Here is a 14,679-nt window from a genome sequence, read left to right as displayed (position 1 = left end):
CTTATTGACAAGTTTGGAGAGTACTATGGTGTTAAATGCTGAGCTGTAATTGATGAACAGCATTTTTACATCGGTATTCCTCTTGTCCAGATGGGTTAAGGCAGTGTGCAGTGTGATGGCGATTGCGTCGTCTGTGGACCTATTTGGGCGGTAAGCAAATTGGAGTGGGTCTAGGGTGTCAGGTAGGTTGGAGGTGATATGGTCCTTGACTAGTCTCTCAAAGCACTTCATGATGACGGAAGTGAGTGCTACAGGGCTGTAGTCATTTAGTTCAGTTATCTTAGTTTCTTGGGAACAGGAACAATGGTGGCCCTCTTGAAGCATGTGGGAACAGCAGACTGGGATAAGGATTGATTGAATATGTCCGTAAACACACCAGCCAGCTGGTCTGCGCATGCTCTGAGGATGCAGCCGGGGATGCCGTCTGAGCCTGCAGCCTTGCGAGGGTTAACATGTTTAAATGTTTTACTCATGTTGGCTACAGTGGAAGAGAGCCCGCAGGTTTTGGTAGCGGGAGTCGACTCCACTTTGTCTCTATACTGACGCTTAGATTGTTTGATTGCCTTGCGTAGGGAATAGCTACACTGTTTGTATTCGGTCATGTTTCCGGTCACCTTGTTCTGATTTAAAGCAGTGGTTTGCACTTTCAGTTTTGCGTGATTGCTGCCAGCAATCCACGGTTTCTGGTTGGGGAATGTTTAAATAGACACTGTGGGTACAACATCACTGATGCACTTGCTAATAAACTCGCTCACCGAATCAGCGTATTCATCAATGTTGTTGTTCTCTGCAATTCGGAACATAACCCAGTCTACGTGATCGAAGCAATCTTGAAGCGTGGAATCCGATTGGTCGGACCAGCGTTGAACAGACCTGAGCTCGGGAGCTTCTTGTTTTAGTCTCTGTCTGTAGGCTGGGAGCAACAAAATGGAGTCGTGGTCAGCTTTTCCAAAGGGAGGGCGGGGGAGGGCCATATATGCTTCGCGGAAGTTAGAATAACAATGGTCTAGGGTTTTGCCAGCCCTGGTAGCACAATCGATATGCTGATATAATTTAGGGAGCCTTGTTTTCAGATTAGCCTTGTTAAAAATCCCCAGCTACAATAAATGCAGCCTCAGGATATGTGGTTTCCAGTTTACATAGAGTCGAATTAAGTTCTTTCAGGGCCATCGATGTCTCTGCTTGGGGGGGATATACACAACTGTGAATATGATCGAAGAGAATTGTCTTGGTAGATAATGCGGTCGGCATTTGATTGTGAGGAATTCTAAGTCAGGTGAACAAAAGGATTTGAGTTCCTGTATGTTGTTATGATCACACCACGTCTCATTAATCATAAGGCATACACCCCCGCCCTTCTTCTTACCAGAGAGATGCTTATTTCTGTCGGCGTGATGCGTGAAGAACCCAGGTGGCTGTATCAACTCAAATAGCGTGTCTCGAGTGAGCCATGTTTCCATGAAACAAAGAACGTTACAGTCTCTGATGTCTCTCTGGAAGGCAACCCTTGCTCTGATTTTGTCTACCTTGTTGTCAAGAGACGTTGGCGAGTAGTATGCTCGGGAGCGGTGCGTGATGTGCCCGTCTATGGAGCCTGACCAGAAGACCGCTCCGTCTGCCCCTTCTACGGCGCCGTTGTTTTGGGTCGCCGGCTGGGATCCGATCCATTGTCCTGGGTGGTAGGCCAGATCCGCTTCGGGAAAGTTGTATTCCTGGTCGTATTGTTGGTGAGTTAACTTTGCTATTACATCCAATAGTTCCTCCCGACTGTATGTAATAAAACCTAAGATTTTCTGGGGTAACATTGTAAGAAATAACACATAAAAAAACAAAATACTGCATGGTTTCCTAGAAACGCAAAGTGAGGCGGCCATCTCTGTCGGCGCTGGAAGTACGATAGAAAGGTGGGGGTGTTCAATTAATTTGGAAGCTTTCAAAAAAACATTTACCACTGTAAAACATATTTAGCACTGCATTTTAAAGACATAGGAGAATAGTTAAATTAGCATGATTTAGAGACCCCTCCAAGTTTGACTTTTGTTGCATTTAGGGGAGCTGATCCCCCTGGCCCCCTCCTATTTTGCACCCTGACTCTGAGGCAATGCAGTAGAACAATGCAGTAGAACTTGAAGAGTAAATTAGTATGCAGCATTAAATAGAAATACATGGCCTTTCACACCTCTTTGTGGATACAGAAACATGTATGTCATGTTAATGTTCTGAGAAATGCTATTGTAAGCTAAATGTATACTCTCATTCAGCTGTTTTAAGCATGTGTAATTACACTGTCTGATCCTTTTCAGCATCACTGAATTGAAAATAAGCATCTCTGCAGCACTCAGTATTTCAAACAATTTAAGGTTACACCTGGGTTCATATCAGCTTACATCAGCTCAAACTGATATAGCCTAGCTATCTCCTTAAAAAACAGTTTAGATGGACTTCACCACCATTTTGCAAATAGCTGTGACAAGCACCTTTCCATAGCATTCATCCATCCTCCTTAGTATTTAGCCTCACAACAGACACACCCTTTAAGAAGGCCCCATTAGTCTGACAGAGCATGAAGAGTTATTTATTTACTTTTAACCCTACAAAGCCTGCTGATATATTGGATCTTTACAGTAAAAATAATGATTATGGAAATGGTGAATGTGATCTAAAGGAGATTATAAACTGGGAGGTTCGAGCCCTGAATGCTGTTTGGCTGAAAGACATGGTGTATCCGACTGTACACCATGGGTATGACAAAAAAATGGCTATGTACTTCTCTAATTACGTGGTAATCAGCAATAAGGCACCTCGGAGGTTTGTGGTATATGGCCAATATACCACGGCTAAGGGTTGTATCCAGGCACTCCACCCTGCATCGCACATAAGAACATCCCATTGCCCTGGTATATTGGCCATATACCACACCCTTATTGGTTAATTCTAGCTAGCCTTATCGTTTTGATATTATTTGATATTATTTCCACTCATGGCATGTATAGTCAAAGAAGTTAACATTGAATGTATTTGCCAATTCAATCTATGATGCCATTTGATTTAATATCATCCTAACCATAAAATGTATGTACTTCATGTCATCTATCACTTTTCACAAACTCAGAGCACCAGTGCCATGGACCTACTGTCAAGATGTGAGATCCATAATAGAGCTATAAGGAAAACATCCATCTCTTTCTAGTGGCAGACACCAAAGGGGGTAAATGCTAGTGACCTTCATATAGGCCCAAAACAGGAAGCTGAGGCAGCCAGCAAACCAAATAGCAGACATGCATGCAGGCAGGCAGGCTACGCACCACATCTGCTGAGGAAATACATGCTAAAGTGATTGACAGGTCCCTGGTGCCCTGCATTGCAGTGATCTGTGAGAGGGAGGGAAATCCACCTCACTCACACACAGACAGATACAACGCTAAAGCAGATCTCAATGGAAAGACCACGGACATTATGAATGTCATATAAATCTCCACAACTCTTCACCTACTGTTTAAATTATTACTTTTCCGTAAAAAAAGAAAATGAGGGAGCAGAATAATTAACAGATTGCTAAATTCATCTGTTCAGTGCTCTCGGCTCTAAGACAGACAGGATGAAGGTGTATAGATTAGTTAATCAAGACTTATGTGACAGTTCGTCCCTTTAAGGTCCACTCAATAGATTAGCCTGTTCACTGAGAAGAAGATAGAATGGCAGTGATTGGCCTTTATATTGTTTCCCACAGCAAACACCCCACTCCAACTCTACAAACAGCCCACTCCAACTCTACAAACACCCCACTCCAACTCTACAAACAGCCCACTCCAACTCTACAAACACCCCACTCCAACTCTACAAACAGCCCACTCCAACTCTACAAACAGCCCACTCCAACTCTACAAACACCCCACTCCAACTCTACAAACAGCCCACTCCAACTCTACAAACACCCCACTCCAACTCTACAAACACCCCACTCCAACTTTACAAACACCAAACTCCAACTTTACAAACACCCCACTCCAACTCTACAAACAGCCCACTCCAACTCTACAAACACCCCACTCCAACTCTACAAACAGCCCACTCCAACTCTACAAACACCCCACTCCAACTCTACAAACACCCCACTCCAACTTTACAAACACCAAACTCCAACTTTACAAACACCCCACTCCAACTCTACAAACAGCCCACTCCAACTCTACAAACACCCCACTCCAACTTTACAAACACCCCACTCCAACTCTACAAACACCTCACTCCAACTCTACAAACACCCCACTCCAACTCTACAAACACCCCACTCCAACTCTACAAACACCCCACTCCAACTCTACAAACACCCCACTCCAACTTTACAAATACCAAACTCCAACTTTACAAACACCCCACTCCAACTCTACAAACACCCCACTCCAACTTTACAAACACCCCACTCCAACTCTACAAACAGCCCACTCCAATTCTACAAACACCCCACTCCAACTTTACAAACACCCCACTCCAACTCTACAAACACCCCACTCCAACTCTACAAACACCCCACTCCAACTCTACAAACACCCCACTCCAACTCTACAAACAGCCCAGAGGATAGGAAATAGGACACTAGCATTTGGTTATCGCACAATATAATGGTACCTTCTTCCAAACTCGATGAGAGCAAGGGTTGAGAAATCCTACAGCAAAATAAATCCCATCACTTTCTTCTATTTCATCTGTGTGTACACACTCTTCCATTATCAATTGTCTCCAGTGCCATGAGAGTGTTTAAAATGTTCTCCCAGTGGAACAGCATGACCAGATAGGTTTGCCCAGTGGTAGACAAAGTACCCAATTGTAGAAATAGAAAATGAGTCAAGTCAAAGGCACCTAATAAAATACTACTTGAGTAAAAGTCAAAAAGTATTTGGTTTTAAATATAATTAAGTATCAAAATGAAATGTAATTACTCAAATAAGCTTACATTAAGTATCCAAAGGAAAAGTATAAATAATTTAAAATTCTGTATATGAAGCAAATCAGATGGCACCATTTAAAAAAAAAATATATATATTCATAGAAAGCCAGGGGAACACTCCAACACTCAGACATAATTTACAAACAAAGCATGTTTGTTTAGTGAATCCACCAGATCAGGCAGTAGGGATGACCAGGGATGTTCTCTTGATAGGTGTGTGAATTGGACCATTTTCCTGCCCTACTAAGCATTCAAAATGTAACCTTTAAATTAGTAGTTTTGGTTGTCAAGTAAAATGTATGGAGTAAAACATACATTACTCTCTTTAGGAATGTAGTGAAGTAAACGTAAAAGTAGTAGTAGTACTTTAAAATATTTTTATTTAATTACTTTACACCACTGGGTTTGCCGCACCCATTATACCCTACATACCTATTTCACCGCTACTCTATGGCAGTGAATGCTATTGTCACAGTCATGGAGGGCTTGCATGACTGTTCACATCCAATGGGCTCTATGGCAGCGTTTCCCAAACTCGGTCCTCGGGACCCCAAGGAGTGCACGTTTTGTTTTTTTGCCGTAACACTACACAACTGATTCAAATGATCAAAGCTTGATGATTAGTTGATTATTTGAATCAGCTGTGTAGTGTTAGGGTACCCCGAGGACCAAGTCGGGGAACCCTGCTCTATGGCGACCGTGACGTAGCGAAACTGCAAAACTTTGTTGTTTACTTCTGGCGAAGACGTGCAAAACTCTGAGAATCACTTTTAGTAAATACGGAAGTAACGTTCTGCAACAAGCCAATTACTGCAATAATTCATGGATGCTGCCTCCGCCCCGTCAGCTAGTTCTCTCGCAGTAGTCGTAATAACCCAGAGCTCTGCTTACCAACCTGACCTGCTGTCCTCGTCGACTTGGTTATTGGAGGAATTCATATTGAATCTGCCATACAGAACGAGGCAAATCTCCCTTAGTTATGTTCATGTGCACTTATTCTCCAGCCCCCTTTATGTATAACAGTATGTCCACATTACTATATTCCTCTTGAATAAGTTGAATCCTGGCAATTGTCGATTGCTATTGAGGTTCCTTCCGCTTGCTTGTCCATTAGAGTTGCACTCTGTACAATAGAGGTAATATAGTGGGAGAACCAGTCTATCTCCAGCTCTTATGATGAGTTGTTCCGGTAATTGAGCGAGGTTGCATTACACAAACTGACTTCATAAATAAGTCTATTATGACATCCAGAGGACTATTGTACCACCGAATCAGAATGAAGTCATAGGATGTGTCCCACAAATAGAGACTATATTTACGAATCAAAACAGTCCTTTCATTATTCCTGTAATGAGCAAAAAAAAATATTAATGAAAAGTGGGTTACTGCTGCATTATGCAGACTATGAATGCACAAGACCATGAATAAATGTATCTGTCCAATAAGGAGGGCTATTGTAGTATACCATGCAGTAGGGAAGGGGAATTGTCTCAAAGAAAGACATGTTCTGTAATGAATGTTATGACATGGAAAAAGGAGAAGTGTGCTGGACCATAGAATTAGAATGCTATCTGTATGTGCTGGACACTCATAGACGATTGCCTACCCCTTATAGTCTGTTACATCAATGAAGAAAAGTCCTCCTGCAAACAGCTTGACGTTTCAGTCAAGCTGCCCTTTATTCTAAACATGCAGAGGTAATCAATCGCCTGTAGCTTTAATTGTGTGTGTTATAATATTTGCTCTCATGGGCTGTTTGATATTACATGGGAAGGCGAGTCATGACTCGTATCTGATAGTTCATCCTGTCTGAAATTCTGCCTGGTTTTACCATTCATGAAACAAAGCTGTTCGTTCATTGCAATGCTGTCTCATGAGGGATTATAAAATCCTGTAAAATAATAAATCCTGTAAAATAATAAATCATTCATTAAGCAGATGTTTTAAATGACATTTCCTCATTTTAAAATAATTACTTCAATGGATTTTAACTAAAATCTCCATTCCTTGGAAAATCTAGGAGGGTGAGAATTGAGTGCATTTCTGAAAATGTGTCACAAGTGGTTGCTATGCAACCAAATGCATGATTGTAAACACACATACACACACAATGGACTCACAATGTTCACAATGTGATTGTTTACTGACACTGTTTACTTGGTTCTAAGCGTGACAGGCACAAGAGGTCAACCTCCCGTCATATAAACTAATGAAGCATGGCCATGAAGTCGGATCAGCAAATATGTATCCATTAAGTTGAGATAGGGGATGTCAACAAAATATATCTCTATGGGTGTTTTTCGTAAATTTAATCTGGAGTGTCAGTGCTCTGGGCGTTCGTAAATTCATCAGTTATTCTGCGCTCTGGCACATTCAGACGATAAGTTGGAATAGATAGCCAGAGTGAATCTACAAACACACCTATATTGCCTAGCTGGGATGTCAGCAAAATACAGACTTCTTTGATATTGGCTAGCTGGAATGTTCATTGACTGGCTTGTTCATAAAACCTCTTGATATCAATAACGGCCATTCAGGTACATATTGAAATGCTATAAAAATGAAGCGATTCTAAACAGCAAGTATGATTATTGGAGTGAACAATTATCTTGTTTGAATCAGTCTCTAGGGTATATGATTCAGGACAGAGCTCACTAACATTAGACTTTAACGCCCTTGGAGCAATCTCTAGATCCAGTCAAAGCAATGGCCTAATGTTCTCAAACCATCCAGTACCATCTTAAATTACTGTCCAGAGAAGAGCTGTCCCTTTCAGAAGCCCGCAGAGAAAAATACACCCCAAAATGAGCATCCTATGAAACAACAGTGACGGTCTGGCACTGAGGTCTCTACATCCAAGATGTCCGACCATTGTTTTCAACGTAATCTACAGTACTCACACTCGCAAAAGCAGATTCATGGACTGTCTATATCCGGGTTGCATCCGAGCATTAGCACACAATACATACAGGGATCAGTGTGAGCAGCGACAACATCACACCATCCGAAAACATGGCAGACATTGAAATAATATAACATTTTAATATAATGGTCTGTGAGTGATGGAGAAAACCAAATCAGCCTCAGCGACAATTATTTGAATAACTCAATGGTTGTTTTGTTTTGTGCACGAAGGTGGTGACTAATGTCTCTTTCTTATTAGTTAGAAATGTTCTAATCTAACTTCTCTATAGAATCCCACAGTGGAGGTGTCATAATACCCCTAAAATCTTGCAGTCAGGGAAATTATTCCAATAATTTTTCCTATAGGGGATTTTAGAAACACTTAAATAATGTCTGTTTCTTGTATGCTTACCCTGGCGTGATGTTTTGATAACCGTGTAAATCTCTCTCTGACAAGGTGACTTTCAATATATTTTGCTCTATTTACTCTCAGATTCAAAAACGCTAATTAGCATCAAAGTAGACATCATGCAAAACGACAAATCCCTGCTAGTTTCTGCATGTCATCTCTTGCTGACACCTTTGCTAACAGGTACAGTGGTTCCTCCTTTAAAAGTTGCGAGCTTTCACCGCGTGACTTAGAGGAACTCAGCGCCACGCCTTTATTGCTCCAGACCACCACAAGGGGGAGTTAGAGAACTCATTATGCATTTGGGTCCCAACATTTTTATATGACCAATCATATTGAGTGGTTACTATGACAAAATTGACGTGAACCAACTGTCCCTGGTGACTTTCTTCAGCAAAGATGGCTGACAAAACATTACGGAGGAAGCAAATGTAAGTACTTATAACGTCATAACAAGTCAAGCAAAAAATATGTTAGTTAATGCAGAGAAAAACATATGCATATGTTTTTGTCATAAAGTTAATTTGTAAAAATTGCTATTTAGAAAGTTGTTTTTCAGCCATATCCAATACCAGGTGTATCAAACTCCATTATTTGAATGATGCTGTGTCTGCATGTATGTATTACAATTATACACTTCAACAGTGTTTACCACTCCTGCTCCTGGGACATCAATGATTACACATTGTAACAATGCAATAGACTAGAAACTTGATTTAAGTAAAGGCTGATTTGTAATTCATACATACAGAATAAAAAACAGTACATCCTCCCAGCACGCCCACAATCGTGCTGAATGACGCATGGAAGAGAGCGAGGAACGAAATGGGCTAACAATCCAGGCTATTTGCTCTGAGACCAGCATAATAATTTAATGAAACAAGCGAAGTCCAGCACACTATCGATTGTGCCCAAATGTATCAATTGTGGTTAACCCGATTGTGGCTAAAAACACTTTATCAATTGAAGTTAGAAGCAAAAGCCTACAATTACTTTAGCACCATTTTGTGCTGCTCTGAGACAAGCATGGGGACTCTGAGAGAAGTCTACTCCTTCCTCCCCACCGGGGATTTGAACCCTGGTCTCTCATCTGCATGACACAGGGATTTTTTTTAGCTAAATAGCCCAGTACTGTACTGCTGACCGTCACGTGGTACAGCGCCATATTTTCCGTTCCATCCTAACAGAAACCCAGAGGGTTTTTTGGTTTTCATTGAAAAGAAACGCCATAATATTAATCAAATGAATTAAGCAAGGACCAGTCAAAAGATGGGACACACCTACTCATTCCACAATTTTTCTGTATTTACCATTTTCTACATTGTAGAATAATAGTGAAGACATCACAACTATGAAATAACGTCGGTCTCCCGCATGCCCTGCATTCTGTAGTACAGACATGGCCTGCTCTCCCTTATCTCTTTGAGGGCATGGCAGATTTACGCCCCCTTTGGAGAAATTGGGTACCCCTAGTAAACTGAAAAAAAAAATGTCAAAAATTGCTAATATATGCATATAATAATTATTATTGGATAGAAAACACTCTAAAGCTTCTAAAACCGTTGTAATTATGTCTGTAAGTATAGCAGAACTCACAGGGCATGCATTCTTCCAAACTAGTTTTTGTGGTCATGAAAGTTGGAGCAACTTTGACGTCATCGCCCCCACCCTTCCCGACCACTTATGGATCTGGGGACACTTTCCATCTCTTCCACTAGATGTCCTCTTTCTGTAGAGCGTTCAATCGTTCAAATCGCGCGAGAATTGGCCCTATGGGAGTGATTTGAGTAAGTGCCGCGAGAAAAAAACCTGTGCGTTAGGGCGCGAATTGGTCACAGCCATTCCTTTGTTCCAGCACTCCTGGGAAGAGCAAACGATGCCCGGTTGAATTGAAATTTGTTTTGTGTGTTAAAAACATCATAAAGCTTGCTTCTGCACTTAGTTTGACCTGTTTAGTCGACATATAATATGTAATTTTGAAGTTTTGATGCGCAACGTTTCCGGACCAGAGGACATTTTGGGTGCATTTCAGCTGATGTTATTAGCTGTAGCTAATACAAAGACGCAAGACTTGAAACCAAACGATGTATTGGGTAAGTATGAACCCTTCCAGAACATTCTGAACGAAGACCATCGAAGGTAAGGGAATATTTATGCTTAAATCTGTGTTTCTGTTGACTCCAACATTACGGAGAAATGTAGCTTATATCTGAGCGCCGTCTCAGCAAATTGAATAGTGTGCGATTTCTGTAACGTTAAAAATAAATGTACCAAAGCGGTTGCATAAAGAAGCAGTGTATCTTTCTAACTATATGTAGAACATGTATATTTAGCCAAAGTTTATGATGTCTATTTACGTCATCTTGCCGAGCTACCTAGATTTCCTGCGGGCATTTTTGAGTAATTTCTGAACATGAGCACATTGTAAATGGACATTTATGGATATACATGGCATATTATTGAAAAAAAAAATGTACTGTGTAACATGTCCTATTACTGTCATCTGATGAAGATTTTCAAAAGGTTAGTGAGCGATTTATTTTTTAATCCTGCTTTTATAATTTTATATTTTCTGGGACAAAATGGCTGCCGCTTGTCTTGGTTTCGGTGGTGGTCTAATATAAATATGTGGTGTGTTTTCGCCGTAAAAAACATTTAAAAAATCTGACATGCTGGGTAGATGAACAAGGTGTTTATCTTTCATTTGAGCTATTGGACTTGTTAATGTGTGGAGGTTAAATATTTCTAAGAATATTTTTGCGTTCCATGCGCCACGGTTTGAGCTGAACGGGGGGGGAGGTGTTCCTCTAGAGGAACTCCTCGCATCAACAGGTTTTAAGTAAGGAATTAGGCACTGTCCCATGTTTACTATGGTATGTATTGTAGACTGCACAATAGCCTAACAAACAAATAAATACATTTCGTTAATAAAATAATGATAAAAAAAACTCTTTCAAAATGAAAATGTTTATTTAGTTATGGATCCGTAATGAATTACTATGGGAATAAATATCACTGATCTACAGAAATATTGTAACAAAGTTGTCTAATGAAGGTAAACTATTTAGAATCCTCCAATCCTGTAGCCTTCTCTCAACCGTCACGTTGTACAGCGCCATATTTTCCATTCCATCCTAATGGAAACCGTGAGGGTTTTGTTTTTCATTTTTCTCTGAATAGAAACACCATAATATTATTCAAATTAATTAAGCCAAATTTCTTAAAATCAATCCCATATACTATGTTATTATAAAAAAGGATTTAAATTCTCTGGTAATGCCAATAAGGAATACTATCAAATGCTTCTCAAAGATGCCCTCTGGTGGTCAAACTATCAATAACTTGCAGTAACAGAAAAAATGGCTGACAATTAAATGACTTGCCACAGAATGCTGCGGCAACACACAAGGTGTGCCGCAGTATGACCCAACTTTTAAAGGAGGAATTTAAAACTTGCACAGGACAGTTCACAGAATTGTCCATTTTGAGAAACTTTGCCAATGTATTAATTACTACATTTAGCTAACGTTAGATAGCTAATCCAGAGATTCTTACCTTTGCTTCAATTCGGCAGTCTCGTCCAGATCATCATGGCATTTTGTAGTTTCTTTTGATAGCCCCATTAGCACATTAGAAGCAAATATATTGATAAAACTGACCTTGTCCTAGAGAGATTTACACGGTTATGAAGAATTTACGCAAGGGGAAATCTGTACGAAATGCAGCCCTTATTTTAAGTGTTTCTAAAATCCCTTATGGGAAAAATTTATGGTGGAAAAATTATTGGAACCATTTCCCTGTTTGACTGCTTTATGGGTATTATGACTCATACTGTGGAACTCTATGTGTCCGTCTATAGAAATTGTCATTCTGGGCCTTGTTTCAGTTAAACTGCAGTATCGAAGCAAGACTTTAGGAACAGTAGAAACCGTGCTTCTAGACTGGATCCCTGATCCCTTGGGGTGTGGTACTTGAAATTGGCAATCTAATAAAGCCAGCGGCACAATTTAAAATGAGGTCAACAATTCAGCAGCTGATTCACAAACTAGAGTACAGTGGGATGTAGGACAGTCAGAGGAAGACAACAAGGTTTGAGTTGGATATTTGGTTCTTGGTCTTAAGCTAAAACTGATGTGCTCTTGTTTCTGATCAATGTCAAAGTCAATTAACTCAACACACTAATCAAATGTACTCATTTGGGATAATGAGATGCAAAGCCAGAGGCCAATAAATATATTTCAAAGGAAGCAATCCAGTGATCAACATATACCTCTGGTCAGTATAAAACCTGTCAGAAACATTACACTGCACTGTATGTTTCAGAAAAATAAAGCTATTCTGTTCAAAATGTGCTGTATTCAGTCAATGACATTTACACATTATATCATGCTACTCTATCTTCTTTATACACCTGGTTGAAAACAAAGAGCTTGTAGATTTACTGAGATACCTAGAGTACCAGAGAAGCCCAGCCACTCCTGGCTATTTTACTTCCCATATAGACAGTGTGGGCACCATCTGTCAATGGCCACGGATGAATGGGGCTGGAAGGAGTCTAAATATCTGTCTCACAGGGAACTTAAAATCAATTCAATATGGCTCAGTTTATTTCCCAGGTCCTATTTTCTGGAACCATTCACATATATCTCTACATGGAGCATAAAGAGAGCTGCAGGATCACTGAGGGCCTAGCTGGTTGGTCAACCCACTGCAGCAGACTAGAGCTGAGACGGAATAGATCTCAGGAAACAACCTTATACACACAATCAATGACATCATGCTTCACACGCCAGAGAACAGCCCGTAGGATATTAGAAACAATAACCTAAACGCAAACAATGGAGGTATTGTCCACCACCACCTGCAGTAACTGATCAAAACCCCCATGCTTCACAATAATCAGGATACGGCTTTAAAACAAAATGCCAAATCTGGGGCAGCATTCAAGAGAAAGCTTTTCAAGTGCATACAATACGAACACTGCGAGACGGTATACAACCCCTGGAGTTCATCTCAATCGATACCCAGCAAGATTAGCTCCATTCAGGGACAATGAGGACTGCAGTAGCAAGCAGGTGTTAGTGACAGCTGTAGTAAGGGGGCGTGCTGATGGGGAGAGGCATCGAGAGGAGAGAGGGGCGTTTTTGTTTTGTGCTGTAGAGAGCAACAGACACACAGCCAGGTTCGACAGGCAGGTAGAGGTCTGCAGGAGAGAAAAAGTTGGTTTTACTCACCCAGCATCTGGCTGAAGAGAAGCTGCTCCAGGTCACCCAGGACAGTCACTACCAGCTCTGGATCCACCTTGAGGAAGGAGGATTGGCTCCCATCCCCTTGGCTCTTGGCCTCTGACTCCACAGAAGCTCCCACTGCCTGCTTCTTGCTGGCAGCCTTGGCCTTGCTGGAGAGAATCTCATCATCAGATTTTCCGTCCTCAGGGGCTTTACTCAGGGGCTTCACCTCTGCATACGGCGCCCGGGGGATCCGGCTCTGACTGGGTCTGACCAGACCAGAAGGAGCCGCCAATGGGCTGAAGGTTTTGGGTTTGCCCTGGAAGAGAGAGTGCTCTGACTTGGAGAGGTTGCGTGAGAGTGGCGCGCCCCCTCGTCCGCCACCGCCACCCCCTCCTGCCAGCTTGGGCTTGCCTGCCTTGAGGGGTCCTGCTCCAGGCTTGGCCATGTCATCACACCACTTGGGCTCGTAGAGGTGTATCTTTTTCTCTGCATCGGTGAGCACGGCCAGGTTGGTCATGGACCTCTGCTTGCGGAGTGAGGAGGACACTGGAAGCCGCCCCTCAGAGCTACCTGCACGGTACACCCTCAGTTCCCCTCGTTGGGCGCTCTGGGGCACCCCTGACTTGCCCCTCTTGGCTGCCATGCCAACAGCTTTGCCCTCGGCTTGGCCGTACGTTTTGGTGCTTTCCGCCCTTTCCGCCCTTTCCATCTTTAAATCTCCTTCTCTGCCTCCTTTCACGCTACTTCTGAGCATGCCTCCTGCATGAGAGCATTTCAAAAAGCATCAGCAAGGAGAGAGAAAAATAGACTTCCTTTCAGTCCCCTTATCCTTTCAGGAGAAAACAAGAAAAGGCTAACAAGGCACAGTCCTTGGATCTTTGCTCTTCTTTGCAGATAGATTATTCATTTTTTCCTCTCCTCATTCCCTCTGCCTCTCTCTGTCCGCCTGACAGACTGCTGCAGCAGCTGTTGCAGTGCTGCCCAGGCTCTCCTTTCTATTCTTTCTTTCCCTGTCCTCTCTCTCTCTCTCTCTCTCTCTCTCTCTCTCTTTCTCTCTCTCTCTCTCTCTCTGTCCTCCCTGGCTCTGTTTTCTACTCCTCCTTTCAGCAGTCCCTCCTGCCGCTGAAGCGCACAACAGCAGAATGACAATAGCACCAGACGCAACCACAATCCCTCCTCCTTCCTCT

The 14,679-nt window shown here is 41.9% G+C and overlaps 1 protein-coding gene across 9 annotated transcripts in view; it reads right to left on the bottom strand.

Annotated features, from left to right (window-relative positions):
• LOC110493275 (neuron navigator 1) overlaps positions 1-14,679 on the bottom strand; it is a 102,482-nt gene extending 87,803 nt beyond the window's left edge. For 5 of the 9 annotated variants that reach the window (XM_036950762.1, XM_036950761.1, XM_036950765.1 and 2 more), the window contains exon 1: positions 13,496-14,679. In XM_036950762.1, the coding sequence (XP_036806657.1) occupies positions 13,496-14,246 (751 nt within the window). In that variant the 5' untranslated portion in view covers positions 14,247-14,679. The remainder of the gene's footprint in view (positions 1-13,495) is intronic. The other 4 variants (XM_036950758.1, XM_036950759.1, XM_036950763.1 and 1 more) reach the window with 1 other exon arrangement.

Source organism: Oncorhynchus mykiss, chromosome 17 (assembly GCF_013265735.2).
Source record: "Oncorhynchus mykiss isolate Arlee chromosome 17, USDA_OmykA_1.1, whole genome shotgun sequence".
In the NCBI taxonomy this organism is placed as follows: domain Eukaryota; kingdom Metazoa; phylum Chordata; class Actinopteri; order Salmoniformes; family Salmonidae; genus Oncorhynchus; species Oncorhynchus mykiss.
The sequence above is the reverse complement of the archived record's forward strand: the minus strand, read 5'-3'. Positions and strand labels throughout refer to the sequence as shown.